At 34.0% G+C, this 24,875-nt stretch overlaps 4 protein-coding genes across 15 annotated transcripts in view; 2 read left to right on the top strand and 2 right to left on the bottom strand.

The window, feature by feature from the left end:
• Positions 1-7: 7 nt before the first annotated feature.
• LOC106659392 lies at positions 8-774 on the bottom strand. The gene is made up of 2 exons (XM_014381942.2): positions 305-774; positions 8-234 (listed from the first exon to the last, which is right to left on the bottom strand). The coding sequence occupies exons 1-2, from the start codon at positions 480-482 to the stop codon at positions 65-67; spliced, it is 348 nt and encodes a 115-aa protein (XP_014237428.1). The 5' UTR covers positions 483-774; the 3' UTR covers positions 8-64.
• A 185-nt stretch (positions 775-959) lies between these two features.
• Positions 960-2,583, top strand: LOC106659394 (probable rRNA-processing protein EBP2 homolog). The gene is made up of 3 exons (XM_014381944.2): positions 960-1,289; positions 1,399-1,482; positions 1,555-2,583. Exons 1-3 carry the CDS (start codon positions 1,272-1,274, stop codon positions 2,371-2,373), a joined length of 921 nt encoding a protein of 306 aa, XP_014237430.1. The 5' UTR covers positions 960-1,271; the 3' UTR covers positions 2,374-2,583.
• Positions 2,584-3,209: 626 nt separating this feature from the next.
• LOC106659395 (probable maleylacetoacetate isomerase 2) lies at positions 3,210-6,963 on the top strand. Its single transcript, XM_014381945.2, has 5 exons — positions 3,210-3,326; positions 4,135-4,186; positions 4,392-4,540; positions 4,814-5,018; positions 5,091-6,963. The coding sequence occupies exons 1-5, from the start codon at positions 3,309-3,311 to the stop codon at positions 5,318-5,320; spliced, it is 654 nt and encodes a 217-aa protein (XP_014237431.1). The 5' UTR covers positions 3,210-3,308; the 3' UTR covers positions 5,321-6,963.
• Positions 4,205-24,875, bottom strand: part of LOC106659393 (RNA-binding protein Nova-1) — a 48,241-nt gene continuing 27,570 nt past the window's right edge. For 9 of the 12 annotated variants that reach the window (XM_023462146.1, XM_023462147.1, XM_023462148.1 and 6 more), the window contains one exon: positions 19,710-24,429. In XM_023462146.1, coding sequence (XP_023317914.1) covers positions 23,531-24,429 — 899 coding nt within the window. In that variant the 3' untranslated portion in view covers positions 19,710-23,530. Of the gene's footprint in view, positions 4,539-13,804; positions 16,382-19,709; positions 24,430-24,875 lie in introns of those variants that run through there. The other 3 variants (XM_023462155.1, XM_014381943.1, XM_023462156.1) reach the window with 3 other exon arrangements.

Here is a 24,875-nt window from a genome sequence, read left to right as displayed (position 1 = left end):
AAAATTTTAATAATTTTTAATATTATATGCATATTATTTACATTGGGACATTATTTGTTATTATTTAACTTGATTTCTTCTCTACTTGTTTATCAGACTCTTTAGGACTAACTCCATGGAACTTCTGGATCTCGTCTTCAGTTATATGAACATCCTTATCTTCAACTTTTGTAAGTCCTTGAAATTTAACTACATTAGCATTTTGTATTCCTAGCAACTTGACATAATCGACACCTGAAAAAATATTAATATTTCCATAGAAAAGAATCAAACCGATGGTAATTGGTTATTGACAAATACATACTGTCATGTTTTTTTGGTAGCTTGTCATTGACAACCATGTAAAAAGTTAATCCAATTAGATTCCATCCCACAATAACATAAATAAGCGACAATTTATATTTATATAACGTCGCAACTTTAGGGTCAATGGGATTCATTCGTTGGCGAAAAAATTCTCTTATTGCTTTTTTAAAAAACATTTTTTGTTATTTTCTATGATTGCTGGTCAAGAATAGTCATGCAAATTATTTCGAATTCAAAACAACGCTCAACGTATAAAGGCCGAATGGTTACTTCGAATCAAGATTGGAAGTTCACTGAAAGCTTTTTACTATAAAAAGAATAGGTTAGGATACTACAATAAGTCCACTGCGTCACTTTAGTGACGCGGTGTGTCTGCTATCTGTTTATAGAATTCGATACGAAATTCCTCAAAATTACTATTCATTTTCGTGAATATAATCAAATTTAATATAAAAATATAGACAAACATGAAAAAAAATTTTAATTTAAAAAAAATTCAACAAGTGGTATAATCTCAACCTTTCATCAAATTACAGGAATAATTACACTTGCATTTTTGTCAACTTTTCATAAAGTTTGATCGGAAAATTCCAATTATTACACGATTTTGTGCAAACTGTCTGTGTGAAACATAACAATAAAATTTTGTATAAAATAATCAGTGATCTATATAATGAAGGGAATTCTATGTTTGGTCAAACATAGAAGCGAACTTTCGAAAAATCAAATTAAAATAAAAATTAATTTAGATGAAACACCGTCGTAAACTGTATTTGAATTGTGCGCGCCTGCTATACTCTTTGGTCCTACCAACTACACAAGCGCCTTGTGGCGTACGGCCGGGTGAATTTTTAATGAATTTGAGAGAAGATCGAGCTAGCCAACACATGCTTTTGAACACATGTGACTGCGGTAACAAGTATCTTTGAAATAATTGTACAAGTAAAAAGATTGTAAACAATAAAATGGATTCTGATGAAGAGGTAAGTTGTCTTGAACATTTAGCCACTTTATAATCGTTCGACTTTTTTTACTTCTTGAATTGTAATCAATGTGATTTTTACTATTCTAACCTTGAAACTTTATTTACAGCTACAAGAGGCTTTCGCTAAAGGTCTTCTTAAACCAGGTTTAAACATTCCTGTAAAAGCACCCAGAGAATATAAAAACAATGTGGTAAGTTTGACATTTTTGTATTTAGTTAAAGAAACATTCACAGATTATATCATATGATTTTTCTTTTTTTAGAGTGCTCTTAAGAATCAAATTAATAGTTTAAAGTTGAATCTACCATGGGTAGAAAAATTGGTTCTTACCAATGCTTTAGCTCCCATGGCTCCTGAAATGGCCATCCACATGGAGCAGCAGGAAGAACAACGTGCAAAACAGCTCAAGTCAAATGTTAAGGGAAAAGGAAAGAAAAAAGAAAAAGCTGTTGAGCTTGAAGATGACCCTGTTATTAATGATTTCAAAAGAGAGTCCATGTTTTATCGACAAGCTCAAGCTGCTGTTTTAAAAGGCATTAGCCAATTGAAGGAGTTGGGAATTCCAACTAAAAGACCCGAAGACTATTTTGGAGAAATGGTGAAAAGTGACCAACATATGACTAAAGTGAAGCTGGTGCTTGAGAAAAAGAAGAAGGAAGCACAATTATCAGAAAGAGCACGTCAACAGAGAACTCAACGAAAAATGGCCAAAGAGATGAGAATTTCATCTACATTGAAGAAACATGCTGAGAAGAAAGAAATGCTGGATGAAATCAAAAAATACCGTAAAGGTAAAACTAATAATCTCGATTTCTTGGAAAATAAAAAGAAACCAGTAAATGCAGGAAGAAAGATGCGTGATAAGAAATTTGGATTTGGTGGTAAGAAGCGTGGTCTTAAGAAAAATGATAGACAAAGTGCAGCTGATCTCTCTGGATATTCAGGACAAGAATACTCCTTACCTGGAAAATCTGGAAATTCAAAGTTTAACAAAGGAAGAAATAAGAACCAAAGTAAGACTGGCCAGAAAAATCGACCAGGCAAAAGTCGCAGGGTTCAAATGAAGGCTAAAAGAAATTGATTTATATTTGACATGTAAATAATTTTAGAATTAAGTATAAACCAATTTATAATTGGAAAGTACAATATTTTAGATTTAAGGAATAAACAATTTTATAAAAAACAAAAATATTTTTGTCATGACTTTTTAGATCTATCCACTACACTCTTATTTTAAAAATTTTAATATTTTACCAGCAATAAGTTTGTACATAAGAAGCCAAAATTCAAATACTTTTTCAAGACTCAAAGTTATACAAATTCATAAAGTAAAGTAAAATGATTATCTAGATTAAGGATCTACCAAGCACATTCTTAACTTGAGATGAGAACTATACTAGATGTAATTTAATTAATAAAAAAGGAAGGAACAATTATTAGCAGAAACAATTTTTATTTTTATTCACACTGCATTGTCAGTAATAGAAAAATATATACTTCAATATGCATGAGTGTAAGGTATATGCGGGTGAACGTAGAAACTGAAAAATGAGGGTATACATTACTAACATTTTTAAGGTACATAAACATTTTATGCAAAATAATAACAAATTGTACTATCACATGTGCTTTGGGAATTACTCTCTTCTACTACTAAACCAGAAATTTAGTTTACGAAATTGAATGCAGCTCCTAGTTCTAGATGAAAAAGCCTAATACGTAACCTGACAGTCATCCTTTGTTACATCCCCATAGCGGCTAGGCCAGATTTTGGTGAATTGCACTGTGACGGGCAGGATATAAAATGTATATAGGGGGAAAGGAGAAGCCGCTTGGATAGATTTTCCTGCACGCTTCGCAGGAAGAGACCCGGGCCGGCCGCGCGGCGCGCACAGTTAGCGTTTGCAGACCGAGTAAAACGGCAGGGCAGCTGCAAGTCAGGCGAATATAAGCGTGCGTTTTTTCCAGTTGAAAGAACGGAATTTCATTGTCAAAATATCATTGAAAAAGAGAAAAATGTCCGTTATTGGAAAGGTAAATTACATTATTTATTTTTCTATAATTGTGTCGCGTTTTTAGGTAGTCTGATTCTCTCAATCTAAAATATACTGAAATGCAGGAGCTTACCTATTGTGCTTGACGGCATCATACATGAGGGTGGATGATGTCGCTTTCGGCTTACAGGGCTAAAGTTATTTTAGATTTTGTTAAAACTTTTCAATGAAGCTTCAATTTTTTTTCACCACCAAGAAATTATTTTCGAAAATAACTCGTAATAGATTTTGTTATTTTTATATTATACTGTTCGAATAGCCGGCCAAAATTTTTTTGCCGGCAAACGCGCATATTTAGTTGAAGTTATTGACGAATATTCGACGGTGCAGGCTAAAGGGTGGTACGTATAGGGTTCAAAAATGATGCATATCATTTCAGCCCGCGTGATAGTGCATGTGTAGCAGCGTCCTTCTTGACGATGAGCGTTTTTATTGATATCATGGATATTTGACATTCCGGTTTTTCCTGTTGCTTGCATCTTTATTAAATGGAATTTCAAAAAACTAGCTTTCATTAGCATAGCTGGTTTTTTCTTTGCATACATTTTACTACACTGATCTTGGAGGATTTTTTAATATTCTACAAAATTGAGCGAATTCAGTTCTTTTTAACAATTATTTAATTAAAACTCAGATTTTATTGCATTTTATAAAATCGTTTTTGTTCTCCCTTTTTTTAAATATGAAATTAGAAGTTTCTTATACTCTACGATCTTGTAAATTTTTTTCTTGTAAATATTCAATTTCTAACAGTCATTTTGTTTCATGTTTTATTTTAATCTTTTTAGCCAGTACTTTATTCATATTGGAGGAGTTCTTGCTCATGGAGAGTTAGAATTGGTAAGTAGAATGCACAACTATAATTAAATAAATTTTTATTGCAAAAATATATGTAATATTAATAATGTAGTTAAACTAACATTACTATATTGCACAACAACAAAGTTAACAAAGTATATGATTAAAATTTTAACAAATTATATACATATAATTATATATTATTAATTATATAAATTATATACATATATCTCCTTTATTTTTACAGCTTTAAACCTCAAAGAGATTCCTTATGATATAAAACCAGTTAGTTTAGTGAAAAATGGTGGCGAACAGCATAGTAATGAATTCAGAGAGGTCAATCCGATGGAACAGGTCCCGGCCCTCCATATTGATAATCATACATTAATTGAATCTGTAAGAAAACATTTTATTTAATAAATCTAATAATTTTATAAAATATTGAGAAAATGATAGAGTGCAAGATAAACATTGTAAGACAATATGAATTGCAATAATGGTGGATGCATAATATGCATGGTTACTTAGTAAGCAAATAAATTCAATGAAAAGTTGATAAATGAAACCCAAAATTGAATACAGTGATAGAAACTAAATTGACTACAAGCAGTAAAATTATAATGCATCCAAAACTGCTAATACATTACTAATACTAGATACTTTTTTCAGTTTAATATTTTACTCTACTTAGAAGAAACAAGACCACATCGACCACTTATGCCAGCAGATCCAATAAAAAGAGCAAGGGTTAGAGAAATTTGCGAAGTTATTTCTTCTGGAATTCAACCCCTACAAAACTTAATTGTTCTTATTTATGTTGGAGAAGAACGTAAGAAAGAATGGGCTCAACATTGGATTACAAGAGGCTTTACCGGTACAGATTTATTATAAAATTATGAAAATATTTAATTAGCATTTTTAAAATTAAATATAACTTTTGTTTTAGCTGTGGAAAAGTTATTATCTTCTAGTGCTGGAAAATATTGCGTCGGGGATGACATAACTTTAGCCGATTGTTGTTTAGTTCCGCAAATATTTAACGCACGAAGATTTCACGTAGATTTGAGGCCGTTTCCTACAATTTTGCGCATTGATAGGCATCTCGAAAATCATCCTGCTTTTACAGCAGCTCATCCTAATAATCAGCCTGACTGCCCACCAGAGGCAACTAAATAGCAAGCAAGACAGACCACTTTGTTTCTATTCTAATATTTAAGATTGGAAACATAGTGGTCAAGTAAATGTCGTGGCTATTCTATTTTGATGAAAGAGCTACTACTGTAATTTTTTAAGCACATTTTTGACAAATTTTTGAAATGAAATATCTCTAATGATGTGAAAATGATGCAGTGATGCCATTTAAATGCAAATAAGTCTATTAACTTCTGAAGCCACGACATATAAAAATAAGATCAACGTCGACAAAAGTTTTTAAATAATCCCATTGTATTATTATTTATTTTGGTGAGATTACAATCAATTGCCAAACTTTTTTTAAACTCTTTTATGATGCAGATAAGAGCAAACTGTTAAAAACTGCTTTAATGAGAAGTAGACTTAAATCTTTTAATTTTGTTAATTTATTTCATATCTTTATTATTTTAAAATGAATATGTTCGCACGCAAATATTTTTTGTAAATAGATTTTGTTGGCCCTTCATAGAACTTTTATACCTTAGTTCCACCGATAAGTTATTTCTTTTTAAATTTTCATAAGGAAACAAATGATTTATACCACTAAAAATTTAATTAATTATAAAAGCATATTTCGTTAGTTATGAAATATGTATGCTCAGAAGTATACAAATCGAAGCCATGCTAAAAACTAAAAATATCATTGAGAGTACAAACAATTTTATTATTATACAAAAAATTATCCGAAATTTACGAAAATATTTTAACGATTAAAACTTTTATAAACCGTGTGATAAATACTAAAAAGACAAATAAGATTGTACAAATGAGTGTATACATTAGATGTAATGAATTGCAATAAGTCATTTTTAAATGTACACAAATTTATAATGTTTTTGAATTTTGTGTTAAAAGCTTAATCACGAAATAGAGAATAATGTAGTTTTGATAAGAAACCTTATAACTCAACAGATTAAATCAATATTACTCGCCTTATGTAATGAAAATAATGATGTTGTGAGAAAAAACAATGACTGGTTTGAATATATTTATAAATGCTTAAACAATGTGCTCAGTCAATGATAAGTTAGCGGTGTCGTATAACTTTTGCAATTCATTCGAAAAAGAATCAAATAATATGTGTGATCGAATAAAAATGAAATTGCGTTAAACAAAGCGTATCTAGTGTGCGATAAAAATTATCATACCTATGAGAAGTACTTCCAGAACTGGTCAGCCTATAAACGTCTTAAACTTTTTTAGAGACGCAATTACTAGGTAGTTTTTCTTTCAATTAATTGTAGATTATTATTATAAATCGTTTATGATCAATACTAACATTTTTCAAACTAAAAAAACTATCAATAAGAAAAGAATGCTCAATTATGGTAGTCAAATAAACTCTTTGTAATGTGTAACAAATGGAGTTTCGATTTGATCATTCTATAATGAAAATTAATATCATAGTACTTATTTAAATGTAAAAATAAAAAATTGTATGTATGAAATATTTGTATGGCTTGCAGGAAAAATAAATTTGTGTTATTATAGCGCCAATGCATTTGAATTGCTTTTAATTTCATTCAAACAACAGATATGTACAATAAGCTATTTCATTTTTGAAATGAAATGTACTTAGTAAATTTTTTCTACTTATAATATAGTTCTAAAATTAAATCTATAATTTCGGCGTGAAATTATTACAATAATACTCACCGAACTAAGATTACTCTCTTCGATCTTGCTGAGAACGGACTCAATGTACATCACTAAATATTTATCAAAAAGCACCCGGAACTTAAATAAATGATCTAATCGATAACGCAGTACATACTTTACTTTACTTAAATTCATTGTACAGTAAAATTATAATATACAGAATATTTTTGATTAATAAAAGACTGTATATCGAAATTGTTTTTCGCCTTTTTTTTATAAAAATACACATATACTTAGTTATATATTGACTAGTCAAAAAACAGCACATATTGCTTGAAAGAATTAATCTACATTAGAATTGACAGATTACAAGTTCTGCGAAAACCTCGATTCTTTTCACATCAACAATAATTCAACATGGTTTTCGTGAAACACTCCATCATTAATATTTTTAATACTTGCTATTGTTTCGATTCGAAAATTTTTCTACGTTTTTTAATTTAATCATTTAAGATGTGAGGAAATTAATTGATTTATGAGTTAAGTAAAATCAACACTTATTGAGATTATCTGTACAGTATTTTTTCCCTAGTATTTTGTTTATATTTTTTTCTTGCGGTAAAAAAACCACAATTATTGCCTTTATTGAACGAATTTTTGACTCTATTTAATTTATCACGTTATAGGCCGTCCATTTTATTGGTTAAAAATGCCAATTTTAACATCATTTTCAATTATTTACAAAGCTTAATTTTTTTTCATCAACACATTTTTCGCTCAACAATAATAGCAATATACAATAATAAAAAATACGAAGTTAACAATATTATCATCACTTTTACTTTTGATTTAAATTTCCAATTATAAATAAATTTTTACCATGAATCTTCCCCGCTGTGAGTAATGTCATTTATACAAAATTAATTGTTTCAAAGAGACTGCTTTGGTAATAATAAAAAAAATATGTTACCAAAACGAACTTATTTTAGCGACCAACAAGATAGGTAAAAATATACATATAAAAATATATAAAAATATATTATTCGTACATTAGATATAATTATAACGCGCTAGCACGCAAAATTTCTCTCGCACCGTTGATATGTCTATATCAATATAAACACATAACTAACAAATACGCGTCTGATCATGAAAAGTACTCGAGAAGAAAAATTAAAATAGAATGTCATGGATTAGATGTACTCATTAACACAAGCTACCATAAAAAGAAAAATAGAAGTTTTTTCTAAACGTACTCGTAACACCTTTGAAAGTGTATATTCTTGAATTAATATAGGGTCAAAATAATACTTTTTTACAAAACCGTGCGCACGTATGTCACCGATCTTGACGCGCTTTTGGTATGTTATAGTACATGGTAAAAAGGTCTCAAAAAAAAATTTTTAGATCCCCTCCCCCCTCCTACCCCCCACTTCCGGTATAAACGTCCATTTTCGATCTATATTTTTTCTGAGGACATGAAGCAAGTAAAAAATCTGAAAAAATTCATAAAAATACTTTTCCACAATCCAAACAACCTTGAATTTTTTCAGATTTTTTGAGTGCTTCAGGCCTTCAGATAAAATCATTGAAAATTTCAAAAATCGAGATACGGCGGTATGAGCCGATGTAGTACTCGGAAATTTTTTCAGTTATTTTTCGCATTAAAAAACATAACCTCAATTTTTTTCAGATTTTTTCAGATTACCTAACGCACCTTTTGAAGCCAAAAACCGATTTTTTTGACGAAAATAATTTTTTTAGGACAGTACGGAGCCTCGAAAAATCTGAAAAAAATTTTTTCTTGTTTTTTTCATCAAAATACGTAATCTCAAATTTTTTCAGATTTTTTAATTGAAGGCGATAGCTTCTAGGGCCGAAAAATGCTATTTTTAACAAAAAATGGTTCCTAGAACCCGATGGTTCCGGTGAAAAAATTTGAAAATATTTTTTTTGAATTCCTTGTCAAATTTTAATAAATTTTGACCGTTTCAAAAGTTCGATTGAAGCTTCCTAGCTCATTTTAGAGCAGGACAAAGATTAGTGCAAAATATCTGAAGACGTTTCTGAAGACATTAAGGAATGATAAAACTCGTTTGATGCTCTAAAATGAGCTAGGAAGCTTCAATCGAACTTTTGAAACGGTCAAAATTTATTAAAATTTGACAAGGAATTCAAAAAAAATATTTTCAAATTTTTTCACCGGAACCATCGGGTTCTAGGAACCATTTTTTGTTAAAAATAGCATTTTTCGGCCCTAGAAGCTATCGCCTTCAATTAAAAAATCTGAAAAAATTTGAGATTACGTATTTTGATGAAAAAAACAAGAAAAAATTTTTTTCAGATTTTTCGAGGCTCCGTACTGTCCTAAAAAAATTATTTTCGTCAAAAAAATCGGTTTTTGGCTTCAAAAGGTGCGTTAGGTAATCTGAAAAAATCTGAAAAAAATTGAGGTTATGTTTTTTAATGCGAAAAATAACTGAAAAAATTTCCGAGTACTACATCGGCTCATACCGCCGTATCTCGATTTTTGAAATTTTCAATGATTTTATCTGAAGGCCTGAAGCACTCAAAAAATCTGAAAAAATTCGAGGTTGTTTGGATTGTGGAAAAGTATTTTTATGAATTTTTTCAGATTTTTTACTTGCTTCATGTCCTCAGAAAAAATATAGATCGAAAATGGACGTTTATACCGGAAGTGGGGGGTAGGAGGGGGGAGGGGGTCTAAAAATTTTTTTTTGGGACCTTTTTACCATGTACTATAACATACCAAAAGCGCGTCAAGATCGGTGACATACGTGCGCACGGTTTTGTAAAAAAGTATTATTTTGACCCTATATTATATGCGATAATTATAATTTAATTTAATATGTATTTGGGTCGCATTATTTAATGTTTATGATTCGCATGTGACAGAAGATTAAAAATAGTTGGAAGAATTATCTGTCGTGTATCGATTCTATCCAAAAAAAAAAGAAAAAGAAAAAACAGTACCATAAAGCGAAATTTGGAGGAAACATTTTTTACAGATATTTCCTTCCCGCTTCCCTCGATCGGTTCGATGCGGTCGATTTATAATAATGAATTCAGTGATAAAGTTTATGCAAATTTCATGATGCGCACAACGGTATCATAAAAAGTATTTGTTTATATAATACAGTAGTCAATTGTATATAGTATGATGATAAGACACTTAAAAGTTGGTTGATGATGATCTGAATTTGGCTAGTTGATAAATATTTAATGCAGCAAGAAGAAGAGGAGACGCATAAAATACGCAAACATACTTTTTATTGATGATGATTGTGTTGAGTTGAGTTGAGTCGAGCTTGGCGTTGATAAATACATAGTATACAAGATGTTGATTTGTTACTGGTAAAATACGAGCATCGGCAATGTTTGTTAAGCCAATGGTTATATTGTACACAAGAAAAAACGGAAAGAAAAAAAATGTAACCAATTGAAAAAAATAAAAAAGTTATTGCATAAATATTGTGGCAAATTTGGATGGCATTTGGATGGAAAAATGGACACGTTCATTGTTGATGCTTATTTTTTTTTCAATCTGAAAAATCTGGTGTTTTTTAATGTGGCCAAGGTCGTGAAATGAAGAAACAACAGAATGCATTTAATGAGCGATTGTTTATTATGCTCTTAATGATCACTTGTCATACAGGTAACGATGCTTTTCTCATGAATGAAAATAGTTAATATATTATGTTTTTTGTTTTAATATACTTTATATATATATTTGTTTTTTTCATTTATAATTATTTAACATTGAAAATGGAATAGAACGAATGATGAAAGAATAACAACAATCTGTGGATGCAAATTAAAACTAATGGTTAGAATGCCGAATCAACCATTTCAAAATATATATCAAAGAGTCGTTCTCACAGTACTTGATATTTTTTTTAATATATTATATCTCAATCATTTGTTTTTTCTCTCGGTCACTTCCTTCTTTACTATGCTATTTGCAATTTTGCACGTGCACTATAATAATTAATTATAATGATAATCTACATATTGTTTAATAATTAGAAATATCAATTTACAAAACTCGTATTTTTGCAACCCCTTCATATATAGTCACAGTGTCGTGTCATTTTACTAGTGTGATTTTTTAGTTCTTCGATAAACTCTGTCCTTTTCTTTCTTTTCGATCATGACTGATTAACCATAATTTATTTATTTATTATTTTCGTATATAGTATATATATATATTGAAATATATATATATATATTATATACTCCCGTATTTTTTTAATATCCTACATTATACATAATAAACATTACTTTGGACTTGCTCTTGCTTTTCATAATATGTATATATATAATATATATCTAATATATTTCACTTTTCGGTTCCTGACCATTCGAATTATAATCAACGACGAAAATGAAAAAAATAAGATTAAAAAAATAATAACAGCGACGTAATTTATGTATAATTCATATAGCATCCTTCGTATCTCGTATTTGTCTATTATATTGTAATATTATTACAACAAATGAGCTCCGCTTATACTAATATAGTTTTTTATTTCTTATTCTTCATTAGTTTATCATTATTTCTTCCTCATAATAATTTCTTATTCTATATCTATCTACTTGCAAATTCAAAATTCATAGAGTTTCAATGTGTATGTGTCTTTGTGAACGTGTCGAGTTGTAAGGAGTATTATGTGCATCCTCTTGTGTGTTTTTTATCTTAAAACTCAGTTACTCTCCTCGTACACGGAACTAACAATTATAGAGACTTTAAAACTTTTTATTAATTTTTTAATCACTCCGTTGAATTTCTTTCGTTTTATTATCTTTAGAATAGTTTTCAATTCGTCTTAAATGAATAATTATATTTTCGAAACGTTTACTCTTAGTCATTTTATTTTCATTCCTTATCCAATTTACGCGAATTCGTACAGCTTTTATGTATCGAGCAAACTTTTATGCAACACTGTTTATTTTCGTATGACCTAAATATTTTTGTACAACTTCGGGCGCGCATATCCAATATACCCATAAAAGTGGGAGGATGAAACTTTATTACGGGGTGAATCGTTAGAAATAAAGCGTAAAAATTCTGAATCCTTCTCTCTCTTTCTCTTTTTCTTTCTCTCAATTTCTTTGAGCTTGCATAAACAAAATGTGGAGAAAATTGATAATGAGCTTCGCGCAAGATGACTGCTGTGGTAAATTTTACCCGCGTCAGATTCGAGCAACCCCACCTTAATTGCATATAATGTATGCCCTCGACAGAAATGTGTGTCATAGTTCGCTTATGTACGATAAACATGAGCGAATAAAAGATTCGAAAAAAACTGAGATCGAAATCCGTATATAGTCGGCAGATGGAAATTTAAGGCAATTTTCATGACACATATTAACGTGTTCTATTGCTATGACTCTGCTAATAATTGGCTCAAAATCTAGAGCACATAAATTGATCTTGTAAAGACAAGGAAGCTACGGTGTCGATATTGTCCGTATACCACAAGATAAAGATCGATCTCAGTTAGGAAAGAAAAGAAAATCCTCAAAAACGACGTGTGCAGAAGTTTAAAAAAGAAAACATACCTCCACAACCAAGACAAAGGGGGCGGTGAACTTTTTCATATTATTTTATAAGCGTGTTTCCTTAAACATTAGATCTATCTGACTTTTTAGAGCCAAAGGAATGTATGGTACAATACTTTTTATCGTACGGTCCACCAGCGAAGAAAGACAATATGAATATGGATTACAATCAATCAATTGATAATTCATGCGGATGAAATCTTGCTGTTTTTTCCTTTCGTTAACAATATTATTTGATTTGCAGCCAGCTGCCTTTATACATTATACACACGCTTCGTTTCGAAATACTTTCGTGGAAGTTCTTTTACTTAATTTTTGTTTCGACTAATAATTGTACATTCACTAGTGTCTAGAATTGGACAAAAACAGTACACATTCTTATATTTTGATTAAATATAGTGATACAAACGAAATTACGCAATTGATGAAAAATGAGCCAAACTGACCACTGTTTATTAACCTTGAATCATACGCTTTTACAATTTTGGGTAGTTTCTTTACTATGCAACGAGTGCTGAAACACACTTTTTGACAAAAGGGCGTGCTTTTTTTCCTTTGGCAAGTTTCAAATAAGTAAACCGAAGCTGGCACTCAATAGAAGTTAATTCGAGAGTTAATTTTTTATTTCAACGATTCCTAACGAAAATTTAATAATAAAAACCGTCAATTAGTTCTAATTATTACTTTGTGAACTGAATCTTATGACAACATGACCATGTGCTTGCGCTCGAATTTTTTAATAGTCAATTAAATATTGTCAATTATTATGCGAGCATTCAAGCTAACCTTTCATCAATTTTATTGATTTGCAAAACAGACTTTTATTTAATTTCATAAATTTTTCAGTAAAATTTTGAAAAAGTAAATGTTCATACGACACTGATATAATGTAATTGTACATTTTTAGCTGATATTTAATTTTATCAAATGGCAAATCAATCAAATATACTAAGGCACTTGAATTTGTTTGCATATAATTCAATTTTTTCAATTTTCAATCAAGTCGTTCGAACGACGTGCAATAAGTTTTTTTGTATTAAATCATATTCCAGATGCATCGGATTGTTGACAATATAAGTCGAATTAACGAAATTTTTATCGTATCAACTCGAAATCACTTTTTTCAGTGAATCGAGGTTTTTAAAATCGCATTGAGAATTAATTGTTCGCATATCCCGTGTACATTCGCATGTGATTACAAATACTATCGACCAATTTGAGGCCTTCGAGTGTGCTTTTTCTTAAGTTTGGATCGATCGTTTTGTTTGCTTTATGTTCAATTTCTTACAACACATTACGTGCTTTTACATTCCGTTTCGCAAATATCAAAGTTATCTGCTCGAGACTCTGGAATACAGTTTAAACATACGTGTTTCGTGCGTGATCGCTAAATCAATAAAATAAGAGCCGTGTACACGTCGAAAACGAAGATTAGCGATACTTATTTCAAGATTAGACTTTTCGATAGCCATCTGAATCAAGTCCTGCATTTCATGAATACGAATTACACGCATTCAATTCAAACATTTAATTTATGGATATTCAATTTTTTCCGGGTTATACCGCGTATCGATCTTATTAACAATAATTGCACATATTATTCAAGGTCAATTATTTAAATTAATTATATTTTCGATATTATCAACATTTATGTACGATTCGGAACTTGTAATCGTGCTTGCTTGATATTTTCCTTGTTTTATTCAAAAGTATAACTAATTTTCATGTTACTGAGTGTGCGATCTACTTTGTGTGTTGTTAAATTCACAATTGAAACATAAATATGGAAAGTGGATGAAATAAAGCGTTTTGAGGGTGATGGCGAATAAATAAATAAATAAAATTCGTAATCGCATAAATTAATTTTAAATTTACAACAATTTATTTGCAAAATGACGTGTTATCTTTGCCTAAATAGATGTATAACATTTTCGTGATTTTGGACGCAATGTTCAACATGTTATTTCAATTTAATGAAGAGAAAATTTCATAATTATTAGTCAAAGTTAACATATACATTCTAAAAAATGAATGAATAAAAAAAAATAAATAAACAATGTGTATCAATGATGGAGCAAGGAAAACGCTGAGCGCATTCAGCATCAATAGTAATAGTAAATATAGCATGATTATATTGCGTTTTGCTGCGCGAGGAAACGAACAAAAAAATTTCTCGCTCAAAGATATTTTCCATCACAGCCGTGCGTCTGTTCTTTACCGAACATATATCTTCCTTGCGAATAACAATAATTATAGTAAATAATGACAATGAACCACGCGAAATATAAAATAAAAAATAATAATTATATTAATAATTACACGATGATGGTATATATTTGTGTTTTACAATAACGATAGTGTGTAAAGTAGATGATATTTTATACATGGTGCGGTGATGGTGTATAATGAATTTTTCACATGATGTAATTTAGCTTGTACAATGGTAATAATGTAGCACGCACAGCCGAACCTTTCGCTTCGTCTAATGCGCTTACGATGCGCAATTTTTTTCAACAGTATTTATAATTATCATTTAATTCAATATAATAACTATATCTTTCATAACCTCATATATATATAAGTATATATATATTTATAGAATTTTTCTATAATTATTCTCATGACTCTGTTACTCTTTCCATTTTCTTTTAAATATTTAGCATATATATTTATTTATGTATAATTTAATGACGCGCATTTGGATTAGGTAACATTCGTACATCGCGTATCTCAAGTGCTGTTTTTGCAATTCTTTGGCGAACGATAATAATGATCTGAAATATCACCTTGATCGGTCCTGCGCATGAAAAATCATTGAACGAATATTTCAACAATCTCATATAATTCTATAATATTAACTACGTATTTTTTTTTCTTTTTTGATTGCAAAGTTTTTCTATGGTATTACAGTACCATTACTTATATCGAGCTGGATTAGTGTTACAATTATTAAATTAATAAGGAAAAAAAAGAAAACAATCAAGATGCGTGCTAGCGCACCTAAAGCTTTGCTCGTCTGCATTGCGCTCTTTTCATGTTCACAGCACGATAAACGATTGGCATTTGAATTATTTCATAATCGTATTGATCTATTCCATACAACATATTTGGACTAATAACTATATATAATCATTATAATTATATATCTTGCCGTACAAACGGACAATCAACGAGCACTTAAATATATCAATAAATTATCACTTAAAATCGAGAACGGCGCGTTTATGTCTTCCATCTAAATTCTCAACTACAATGGCTACGCAAAAATTACTTTGATGAAAAGGCCGAATACATTATTTTCGTTTACTTGATAAATAAATCTTTGAAATTCTGTACAAAACATGTGATGGTAACTCTAGCTTAAACAAACATTTTGAACACTTGATTAATTGGCGCAGTATTCGACTTTTTCCGGTAACAAAATTTAAATAAATCTTTCTTTTTACACATAGAATATTTAAATCTATATGTAGTATTAGTTACATAGCTGTAGTTATATATTTTATATAAATATATTTAGTGGTAATAGAGAAATAGAGAGAGAGAATAAGAGAAAGTGAGAGTAGGAGAGAGAGAAGCTGCTCGTGCTCGCTTGGAGATTTCATATTATACGGAAGAAAAACATAATTACTTTTTGCAGAGGAAGAAAAAATGAAGAAAAAAAAAAACAAAAAAAATTAAAATAACAGATTCGTATTTCTATGAAAGCTGATGCACGAAGAATATACTTTGGCAGACATGCATCTTTCTTTTACTCTTTCCGAAACGATCGTCGGCTTTTCTCCCATTAAAATCCACACGGAGCGATTACTCCTTGCCCTTGCTCGACGTTGCTAGTCTGGAGTGGTCTGTCCTAATACCCTGCACAAAATAATAATTTTGCTATCGTACTGTTCGTAATTTTTTGTTTTGGTTTTTTTTTAGTATTGTAAGCCCTTTTGATTTTTATACAATTCTTCAAGGATTCGTCTTTAAAATTTAATTTCATTGTTAATAAATATATACTATAGTTAATATTTTTTTTATACATTATTATCTTTCGAAATGGCAGAAAAGAATCGCAATAATAATGCTCTGAACATTTGTTTCTTATTCATAAATTATCGCGTTCCTTTGCCGTCATTCGCTTTTCCATTCTTATATTCCATCACAGCTGGCGTTAAGGTACTTTATATACACATTCTATTTACTGAATTTACTTTTTAAAGCAATTATTTATAGTTACTTGTTTTATACTTTAACGTTCGTTAATTCGACAAAAAAAAAGGAATGTACAGCGTATACTTTAGATAAATCTATTCATGTCATTATTATCATCGGCTAAATTTCTTTTCGTTTGTTTCGGCACGTTTTCTGTCGTGCATACCGCAAAAACCTCGCACAATGCGTTCGACGTTTGTTGCCTTTTTTTTTTATTTTTCCACGAGTATCATCATCGTCAACGTCATTATAATTGTTACTCGTGCATAAAAAAAAAACGAAATCCACGAATATACGTTCGCGACACTACTAAAATTTTATTACAGATAAACGAGCTGTGTATTTATCGACAACGTGTTTGTGTGTGTGTTTATGTGAGAGCGAGTGTGTATGAGCATATACACGTGGATGAACGTGGTTATGCACCTTATGCGGTGTATTATCGCAATATACGCTTCGAGGAGGTGCGATAACGAAGTATCGTTCGTATAAGAAATAATACATATGCGCACTCGTCGCGCGTTGGCGCCTGCAGAAATTCAGCTGTGTCGAGCAGCGAGAGCCCGAGTCGTCTATCGGTCGGCATAAAAATATGTTCTCGAACGCGAGAACAAATTAATACGCGCGCATATGTGGAGGCCGAGAAAGAGAGAAAGAGACAGAGAAAATGTTTCTCTCGTTGGCTGCATCTCTCGCGTCATGGGCCAGCAGCTATAAGCTCGTTTTTCTCGAGCGATCGACGCTGATATTCCGCGCAACGAACGCCGCAGCCAATGGCGTTCCAAGGCCTCGCGCGAGCCAGAGACGTTTATTATTCGTCGCAACCGACTCCTCTCCAGACTTTATTACCCGCACTCGTATTTAAATACAAAAGCGATTGCAGAGAAGATATCCGTAAGATGCGTAATCGAAATTAAAGAAGAAACGCGCACGACCATCATTTTCCGTCCGTTTACTCGTTTTTGTTTTGTTTCTCGCGTTGCTGCTCGATGGTTTTAGTCATTTCACGCTATAATCCGCGCGATTGCATATTACGCGAGCGCGCGGAATCGCATTGGAGCCGCGCGCGCGTGAAAATTTGACCTTGCCGCGCGCCACGCGAGCGCTGCACCTTCTCATCACGCGCGTGTACATACGTGTGCGCTTATAGAAAAGTCGTGACTCTTTGCCGGCTCGTTTTTTTTCTATCGCTTCGATCGCATTCGCCGTGTTGTCTCGACGTCGTTTGACTTGAATTTTGCGCTCGCTTTGGGCAATCACCCGAGTGTTATCGGTAAAATTAAACCCATTATCAGTAGGCGGCTATCGCATACGAACGTTGAGTTTGGAATCGAATCTGCCCGCTCTCTTGGCTAATTTTTACATAACTAACGACGTTTGAGCACGCACGAAGAGATACATAATCAAACGCGACTATCCTTGAATACACATTAATTGATCACCACCGACTGGCAATGAAAGTCATTGAAGTTATTTTTTCTAGGCGTAAATTCAAGATTGTAATTGAGCTCGTGTGTGTTGTATACGTGTATTTACGCGTGTACTATAGAGAAAGAGAGAGAAAATTATGCATTTTATGCATAGAGGCATGAGCAAGCAGGCTACAAGCCGCCAGTAAGTTTTTCATCTTACGATTTCTCTGTAAACTACTTCACGTAGCAGTGACTCACGGGTATTATGCATAATTTGTCTCTCAACGCACTAGCTGAGAGAGAGAAAGAGAGAGAGATAGAGAATGAAAAGGCCTGACCACGTATCATTCTCATCGTTTGATTTTAAAATACGTGTTTTTTTATGTCGTACGTATATTAATGTTTCTCTATGCAATTACACGAAGATCGGTTTAATTATCGCTTTACAATGTAAAACGCGCGAATTCGCTCGTGGTTTTTATTTTGTTTCCTTACATTTATAAGCTAGTAAAGTTGACCAACTCGCGCAGCTTTTTTTACATTCGTATATTTTTTCTGTCATTTCATAACACAAGTACACGATGTGTTATGCGGTAATATTTGTCCAGTTTCAGCTGTTAATGTACATTTTTATATGGTGAAGCTAATATCATTTTTATACCGGTTGCGGCGTTTGTTACATTATTATGTTTGAGTGTACGGCACTTATTGAGAAACTCTACGAAATTTATGAACCTAATTTTGCGACTGAATATAAGCTCCCGTGTCTAAAAAATGTTTCGTCTTCATTCACTTGTTTATTAACTAGCTAACGATGCAAATCGACATGATTCAATTCGTGTGTTGTACCTAATTATTTTCTTGTAAATTATTTCCATCTACTGCAATATCTATATTCCCTAACAGTGAGTTACAATCGCATTTGAGCAAGATTTAGTACGTCCTCTAGCCATAAATGATGGAAGAACCTCGTATATAAGCGAGCATGAACACAACATTTGCAATTATATATGCCTTCACTACTTTTAATTAGTAAAAAAGGCTGCCGATCTTATCACAACAATTGTCCCCTGCCCTCTGTACAGAAATATTTATTCCTTCTATTGTACGGCTCGATGCACCCGCATTTTCGCTCATTTGATTTTATTTGTGTAATAATCGATTCGAAAACTGAAGATCAATGCATCACATATATTTTCATATATGAATGAATAATTATCGTTAATTAATTACATAGGCGATGAGAAGAGAAAAAAATGTCGTGACACTGTAAAAACGACGCTTTTTACAATATTTCTTTTGTCAATGTTTGTCAAGATACGATAATAAATTTTTTATCTGAAACCACGTTCTTGGGCATTTCATCTGTGTCCTTTCATCAAACATTATAAGTAAACACGTATATAGATTTTAATTTTTTTTTATCTTTCTATTGGCGTATAATATCGCTATCTACACATGTATTTGTATTTTCGAAAAAACGTGGCATTTCTCTTCTAAATAATATAATAATTTAATGTCTCGTTCGACGACGACGTGAGAATGAGTGTCAATCGCAAGTGGCCGTGATTCTTTGACATTTTTTACTTTACTTTATTTTTTTTTTTTTCATAAACATTATTTATTATCTTCGCATACACAACAATTTTATACCTTATCTAACAAGTATGCGAGAGATGAGCGTAGCGTGTGTGGTATGTAAGTGATCGATTTTTTCTTTTTCTTTTTTGTAAAGAAGATGAAGAACAAAAAAATAATGTTTTCTTAAACCAAGACACGTTTTGGAATCGCGTCAATTCTGTCCTATTTCCCAAGTGTATCCATGCGCGCAACTTTTTGAACGTTCGTGGCTCGCGCGCTTTTATATATCTTATATAATTTTTTTCGCATATATAATATAAGCAAATCGATATCGGTCTACCGTTCGTAATTCATGAATGTATTATATCCACGACGATAATAAATTCTTTGGACAATTAAAAAATTAAGAAACTAAAGCTCTATCTTTCTATATATATATGTCTGTTATCATGAGAACTTCATGACACGTATAAATATAGTATATATATATTTATTATTATATATATTCAACGTCGGAATGATTATTTCTTGACGGCACCGGACCAGCCAGTCCCAATCGATATAGCGTAAAACAACAACGAGTTACAATATAATGTACATGTTTTTTATGAGCAGCGAGCGACGAGGGCCGATACTTCGATTTGCCTATACGAATTTTTTTTAATGACAGAATGAATATATCTTTGGTATTACAATGAACGGCGATTGACTCTTTTATAATATACAATAATGTTTCTCGAATGAAAATGACCGAAAATGGGTAAGAATATATCGTGTCGTAGCGACGGAACGTTCAAAAATGTCGGCTCTTATCTACATTAAAAGCCATTTATTTCAGTTCTGCGATTGCAAACTTGATCGACTTTTCTTTTGATTTTTTCGTACTATAATATATAATATAATCGTTCGCATTACATTTTTTCCCTTTTATTAAACAAGAAAAAAAATTCCTTTTGCGCATGTATTCTCTGAGGAACTCAGTATGCTGTATACAATGCCTCGTAAATCCCCCATATTCTAATTCAATTTCTTTAGTTATATATATATTTAATATATATATGCATATATACACACACATATATTAATATGTTTTACAAATTCATTTTTTTCTTTGCTTTTCCCCTGACGGACAAGTCAAAAGTTCTTGGGAGGCCGTTAACAGTCGCGTAGGACTCGAGGGACGGTCATATATTTCTTCCGCGTTCAATATTAATTTTTTTTACTTTTTTCTTTCTTTTTTTTTAATGTTAATGTTTGTGTGTATGTGTGAGAAAAACGAGAGAAGCTTGTAAAACGATTAGATAATAGCGTATATGCGCGCAATTTTATCTAACAACTTCGCGAAGGTCACGTGGACGTGATTGTACAAACCGAACGCACACAACACCATACCACATACGCCTCTGTGCGTTGATTCTGAACATGCTCTCGACTCTGTTTTTTCTTTCCTTTTCTTTTTTTTTTTGCTTCTGAATTCGGGAAGAAATCGATGCGTCTCTGAAATGATATCACACACGCGGCAGCCTCCCATTGTGTTGTATTTATAATTACTAACGGGGCGACAGTTTAACTGCAACCCCTATATGCTCGAATTGTTATAACAACTATACATACGATCTCATCTTTTTTGGATTAAAATAAATATTTACGTTATTTTTTATCCCCCTTCGTATCCATACAACTACTATACATCGTAATTACTTTTCGTTAGTCATTTTCATGATGCTCTGATTTTTACTTAACGAACAAGTATTAATTATAAATATCTTCTCATAAACATGTTTTATAATAATGATGATAGTAATAATGTTATTTAAACATTGATACTAGTAAAAATTAATAATTATTTAATAATCATATTAATAACGTGTGTTCTCGGGTGAACGTCTTTTCTCGCGTGTATATAATTATATTTATAATATTGTGATAAAGCCCCGTAACGTGGTGTATCACAGAACAATTGTAGTATATACTCGTTCATATATACTCTTTTTTGTATCATTTCTCTCTATATATAATATGTATATATAACATGTAATATTTTATGGTAATATATATATGAATCATTCTTAAGAAATAAGAATCAAATCGTTTTAACGAGCCGTGATGGATGATAAATGAATGGTGATGCAGAATTGTAGTGGGTAATTTGCGATGCAGGCGCTATAGTGATGCTGCGAATAAGGTGACGACGGGTGTCGGGGTCTCTCTTTCGCCTCGTTTTTATGATCAGAATTTCGTACATGCACTTTTTTACGCGATTAGTTTCTTTGACTATATATACCATCTCGGCCAATCGAGGAGGCGGCGCGCGCTCCACTTCGTTTCCATTTCCTTCTCTTGCTCGCCGATATACACAGAAAGAATCGAGCCTTCGACGAGAGCATTGTTTTAAACTAAAAATGAGGAGGCGCGACTTTCGGCCACAAAAAGTCTGTGAACAACACACAGGCTACAGAGCCACGAGACAGAAGTGCGCGTGCATTACAGCGTCAACATACACCAGAGGATCGTGCGCGAGTGTATAACGGTGTAGCTTGCGCGCGAAAATTGACTCGTCCATTCCGAAGGCTGTCTCGAGACCGACCCTTCGTCTTTTTTTTTCTATAAACTTTCTTAAATAATATACAACATTACGTGCTTAAACGATGCACATAGGTACTCTAGAGAACACATCGTTGAGAAGGTCAGTGAGTGCGAGGCGCTTACGTGAATTTTTTTTATTTAAAGACGAGTCAATTTCCAAGCACGCAATTAAGAAACACGCATACACCCGCGCGACGATCAGCATGATTAATTCAACAAAATACAAAGATGCAGAGCCGCTGCTACAAGGTATAACGAAGAACGACGAAGGTTCGTACATTTGATTTCATGTCAGTTTGAAGTTACACCGAAATGGTTGCTTTAGTTTATCTCGTATATTCTGGCACAAGCTTTTGTGTCTCGGGAAGGACTATACAGCGGTCCTTTCGATGCGCGTGCGAAAATAATGACGATGCGAAAGCAGCGCGATGGAAAGTGCGGAATGCTTTTCTGGCCTTTTTTTCGTTTGTTTGTCCGTCTGTTGCGTCGTTCCGCCATGGAGGATCACAGAAGAGAAACCGATTGCCGTTGCGCGCTGCGCAACGTCGATTCAACGAAGACGTGTGCGCGCGAGGGAGAGAGCGAAAGAGATCGGCTCTCCTCCGGTTCGGCGCACACAAGCAGCGAAGCACATAACATCGACGACGACGAACTAATTGAATAATTGGCCCTCCCTCTCTTTCGTCGACGATTGCGTCAACGGCGATCGTTCGGAAACAATCCGCAGAGGGAGAAAGAGAGTCGCAAGTCGGAGAATAGCGGGCGGGGAAGCGACCAGCAGCATCGACGGCGATGACTACTGCGCTTACAGAGAGAGAGAGATAGAGAAAGAGAAGCGTCGCTGCGACACGGTGACGGCAGCGTCGCAGCGAAGTACACGATATAAGAAAAAAGCGTATAATAGAACAGAAGAAAAAGAGCGTGAGCTTGTGTACACGATAATGCAGCATGCCGACTATTAGTTGATGCGACGAGTTTAAGTATACACATGTGGACGACGAATGCGACAAGTCAGAAGGAAAAAAAGTAATTAGAATTCAGAGAGTGACAGAGAGAGGGAGGAAAGCGGCACTGACGCGACAACGACACGGGGATCCTCTCTCTCGACGGGGGGGTGTCGTTCGTTGTTGCTCGAGGGGGTGCGAGTGGCGGCGGCGACGGCGACGGCGACGGGGGCCTGCGAGTAGGGAGGAGGTGACGACTAGCCGTCGATGGAAGCGACGCGCTCCGATCAATGAATCATGCCAGTAATGGTATTGTGGCGCGCTCGTTTGGCCTCTTCCTCGCTGATCTGGTGATCGATGAGGTAGTTAGCGGTTCTGATGGCATCGGGATAGCCGGTGATCGTGACGATGCGGTCTCTTGTACCGGGGGCGAAGACGCCCTTCTTCGAGATCTGTATATTCGCGCCACTGAGGTGCTGTATCTTAACGAGATTCCGACCGCCGGGTCCCAATATTGCTCCCACTATAACCTCTGCAATCTTAATGTCTTTCTTGCCCTCCTTGATGCCGGCTGCCGCGGCGGCCGCGGCTGCGCTTGCTGCTGCGGCGTCGACGGCCGCCTGGCCGCTCGGCGACTTACTTACGAGTGACAGCTGATTCGTGCCCAGGCCGAAGCTGTTGTTGTTGAGGTTGATGGCCGCCGCCGCGGCCGCTGCGGCGGCAGCGTTGCTGTTCTGTCGAAACGGGTCGAAGGGCTCGTAGCGGTCGAGGGTGGCGCGCGGCGTCGGCGACGACGAGCCGAGGTTGGGCACCGTGCCGATGGGCCCGAACACGCCTCCGTTGCTGCTCGTGCCGTTGGCCACGTTGGCCGCCGCCTGAGCCGCCGCCGCAGCGGCCGACTGGGCCGATTCAAGGGCCGCGTTGTTGGCCGCCGCGGCGCTCAGGTACGAGACCGAGGGCATGCCGCCCAGGCCCATGCCGAGGACGTTGTACTTGACGAGGGTCGCCACAGCGGTGAGGATCTCCGTGGCGGCGGGCTCGTTGAAGCCCGTGCTGTGGAGGCTCAGCTTGATGTGCTCGAGCAGCTGGCTGGCTGTCGTCGTGGGCTGCTGGCCGGCCGCGGTGAGGGCGGCTCCCAGGTTCAGGTTCAGGCTGAGGCCGGCGCCGTTCAGTAGGCTCACCGCCGCTGTTGGTTGGAAAACAGAGAAACGAGAAAACCATTAGTGATTCGTTCATCAAACTAAGAGAGAGAGAGAGAGAGAGAGAGAGAGAAAATTAGGAAAAAGGCTCGATTATCGTATCTACTTATACACACACATGAGAGAGACAGACATACATTCACGCATGTAATGCTTCCGCGCGATCGGAACTGTGAAACGGATGAGCATGATGGACGTCCATTCCCACGCAGTATACATACACGCGCGCGCTCGTCTCTCTTCCGTATCCGTATACGAAACTTGGTTCCTTTTTTTAGCCCTAAACGAGAGAGTCGCTCTTTCCAATTACAAAAGATAAAATTATCGCGCACGAAAATATCCGCTTATTTGCTTTTGTGGTGTGTCCGTCCCCCCCGTATGTATCTAAGCATTATTGACACGATGACGCACCATACGATACACGCGCGCGCAA

Source organism: Trichogramma pretiosum, unplaced genomic scaffold, assembly GCF_000599845.2.
Source record: "Trichogramma pretiosum strain Unisexual culture from Peru unplaced genomic scaffold, Tpre_2.0 scaffold9, whole genome shotgun sequence".
Classification (NCBI taxonomy): Eukaryota; Metazoa; Arthropoda; class Insecta; order Hymenoptera; family Trichogrammatidae; genus Trichogramma; species Trichogramma pretiosum.
Note: the sequence above shows the minus strand (reverse complement) of the source record. Positions and strands in the feature narration are given on the sequence as shown.

Coding starts and splice junctions, on each gene's coding strand:
- LOC106659395 (XM_014381945.2), top strand. Junction 4,187..4,391: donor CTCATGGAGAGTTAGAATTG/GTAAGTAGAATG, acceptor TTATTTTTACAG/CTTTAAACCTCAAAGAGATT. Junction 5,019..5,090: donor GATTACAAGAGGCTTTACCG/GTACAGATTTAT, acceptor CTTTTGTTTTAG/CTGTGGAAAAGTTATTATCT.
- LOC106659392 (XM_014381942.2), bottom strand. CDS start 482: ATGTTTTTTAAAAAAGCAATAAGAGAATTTTTTCGCCAACGAATGAAT. Junction 235..304: donor GCTACCAAAAAAACATGACA/GTATGTATTTGT, acceptor ATATTTTTTCAG/GTGTCGATTATGTCAAGTTG.
- LOC106659394 (XM_014381944.2), top strand. Junction 1,483..1,554: donor GAGAATATAAAAACAATGTG/GTAAGTTTGACA, acceptor TTCTTTTTTTAG/AGTGCTCTTAAGAATCAAAT.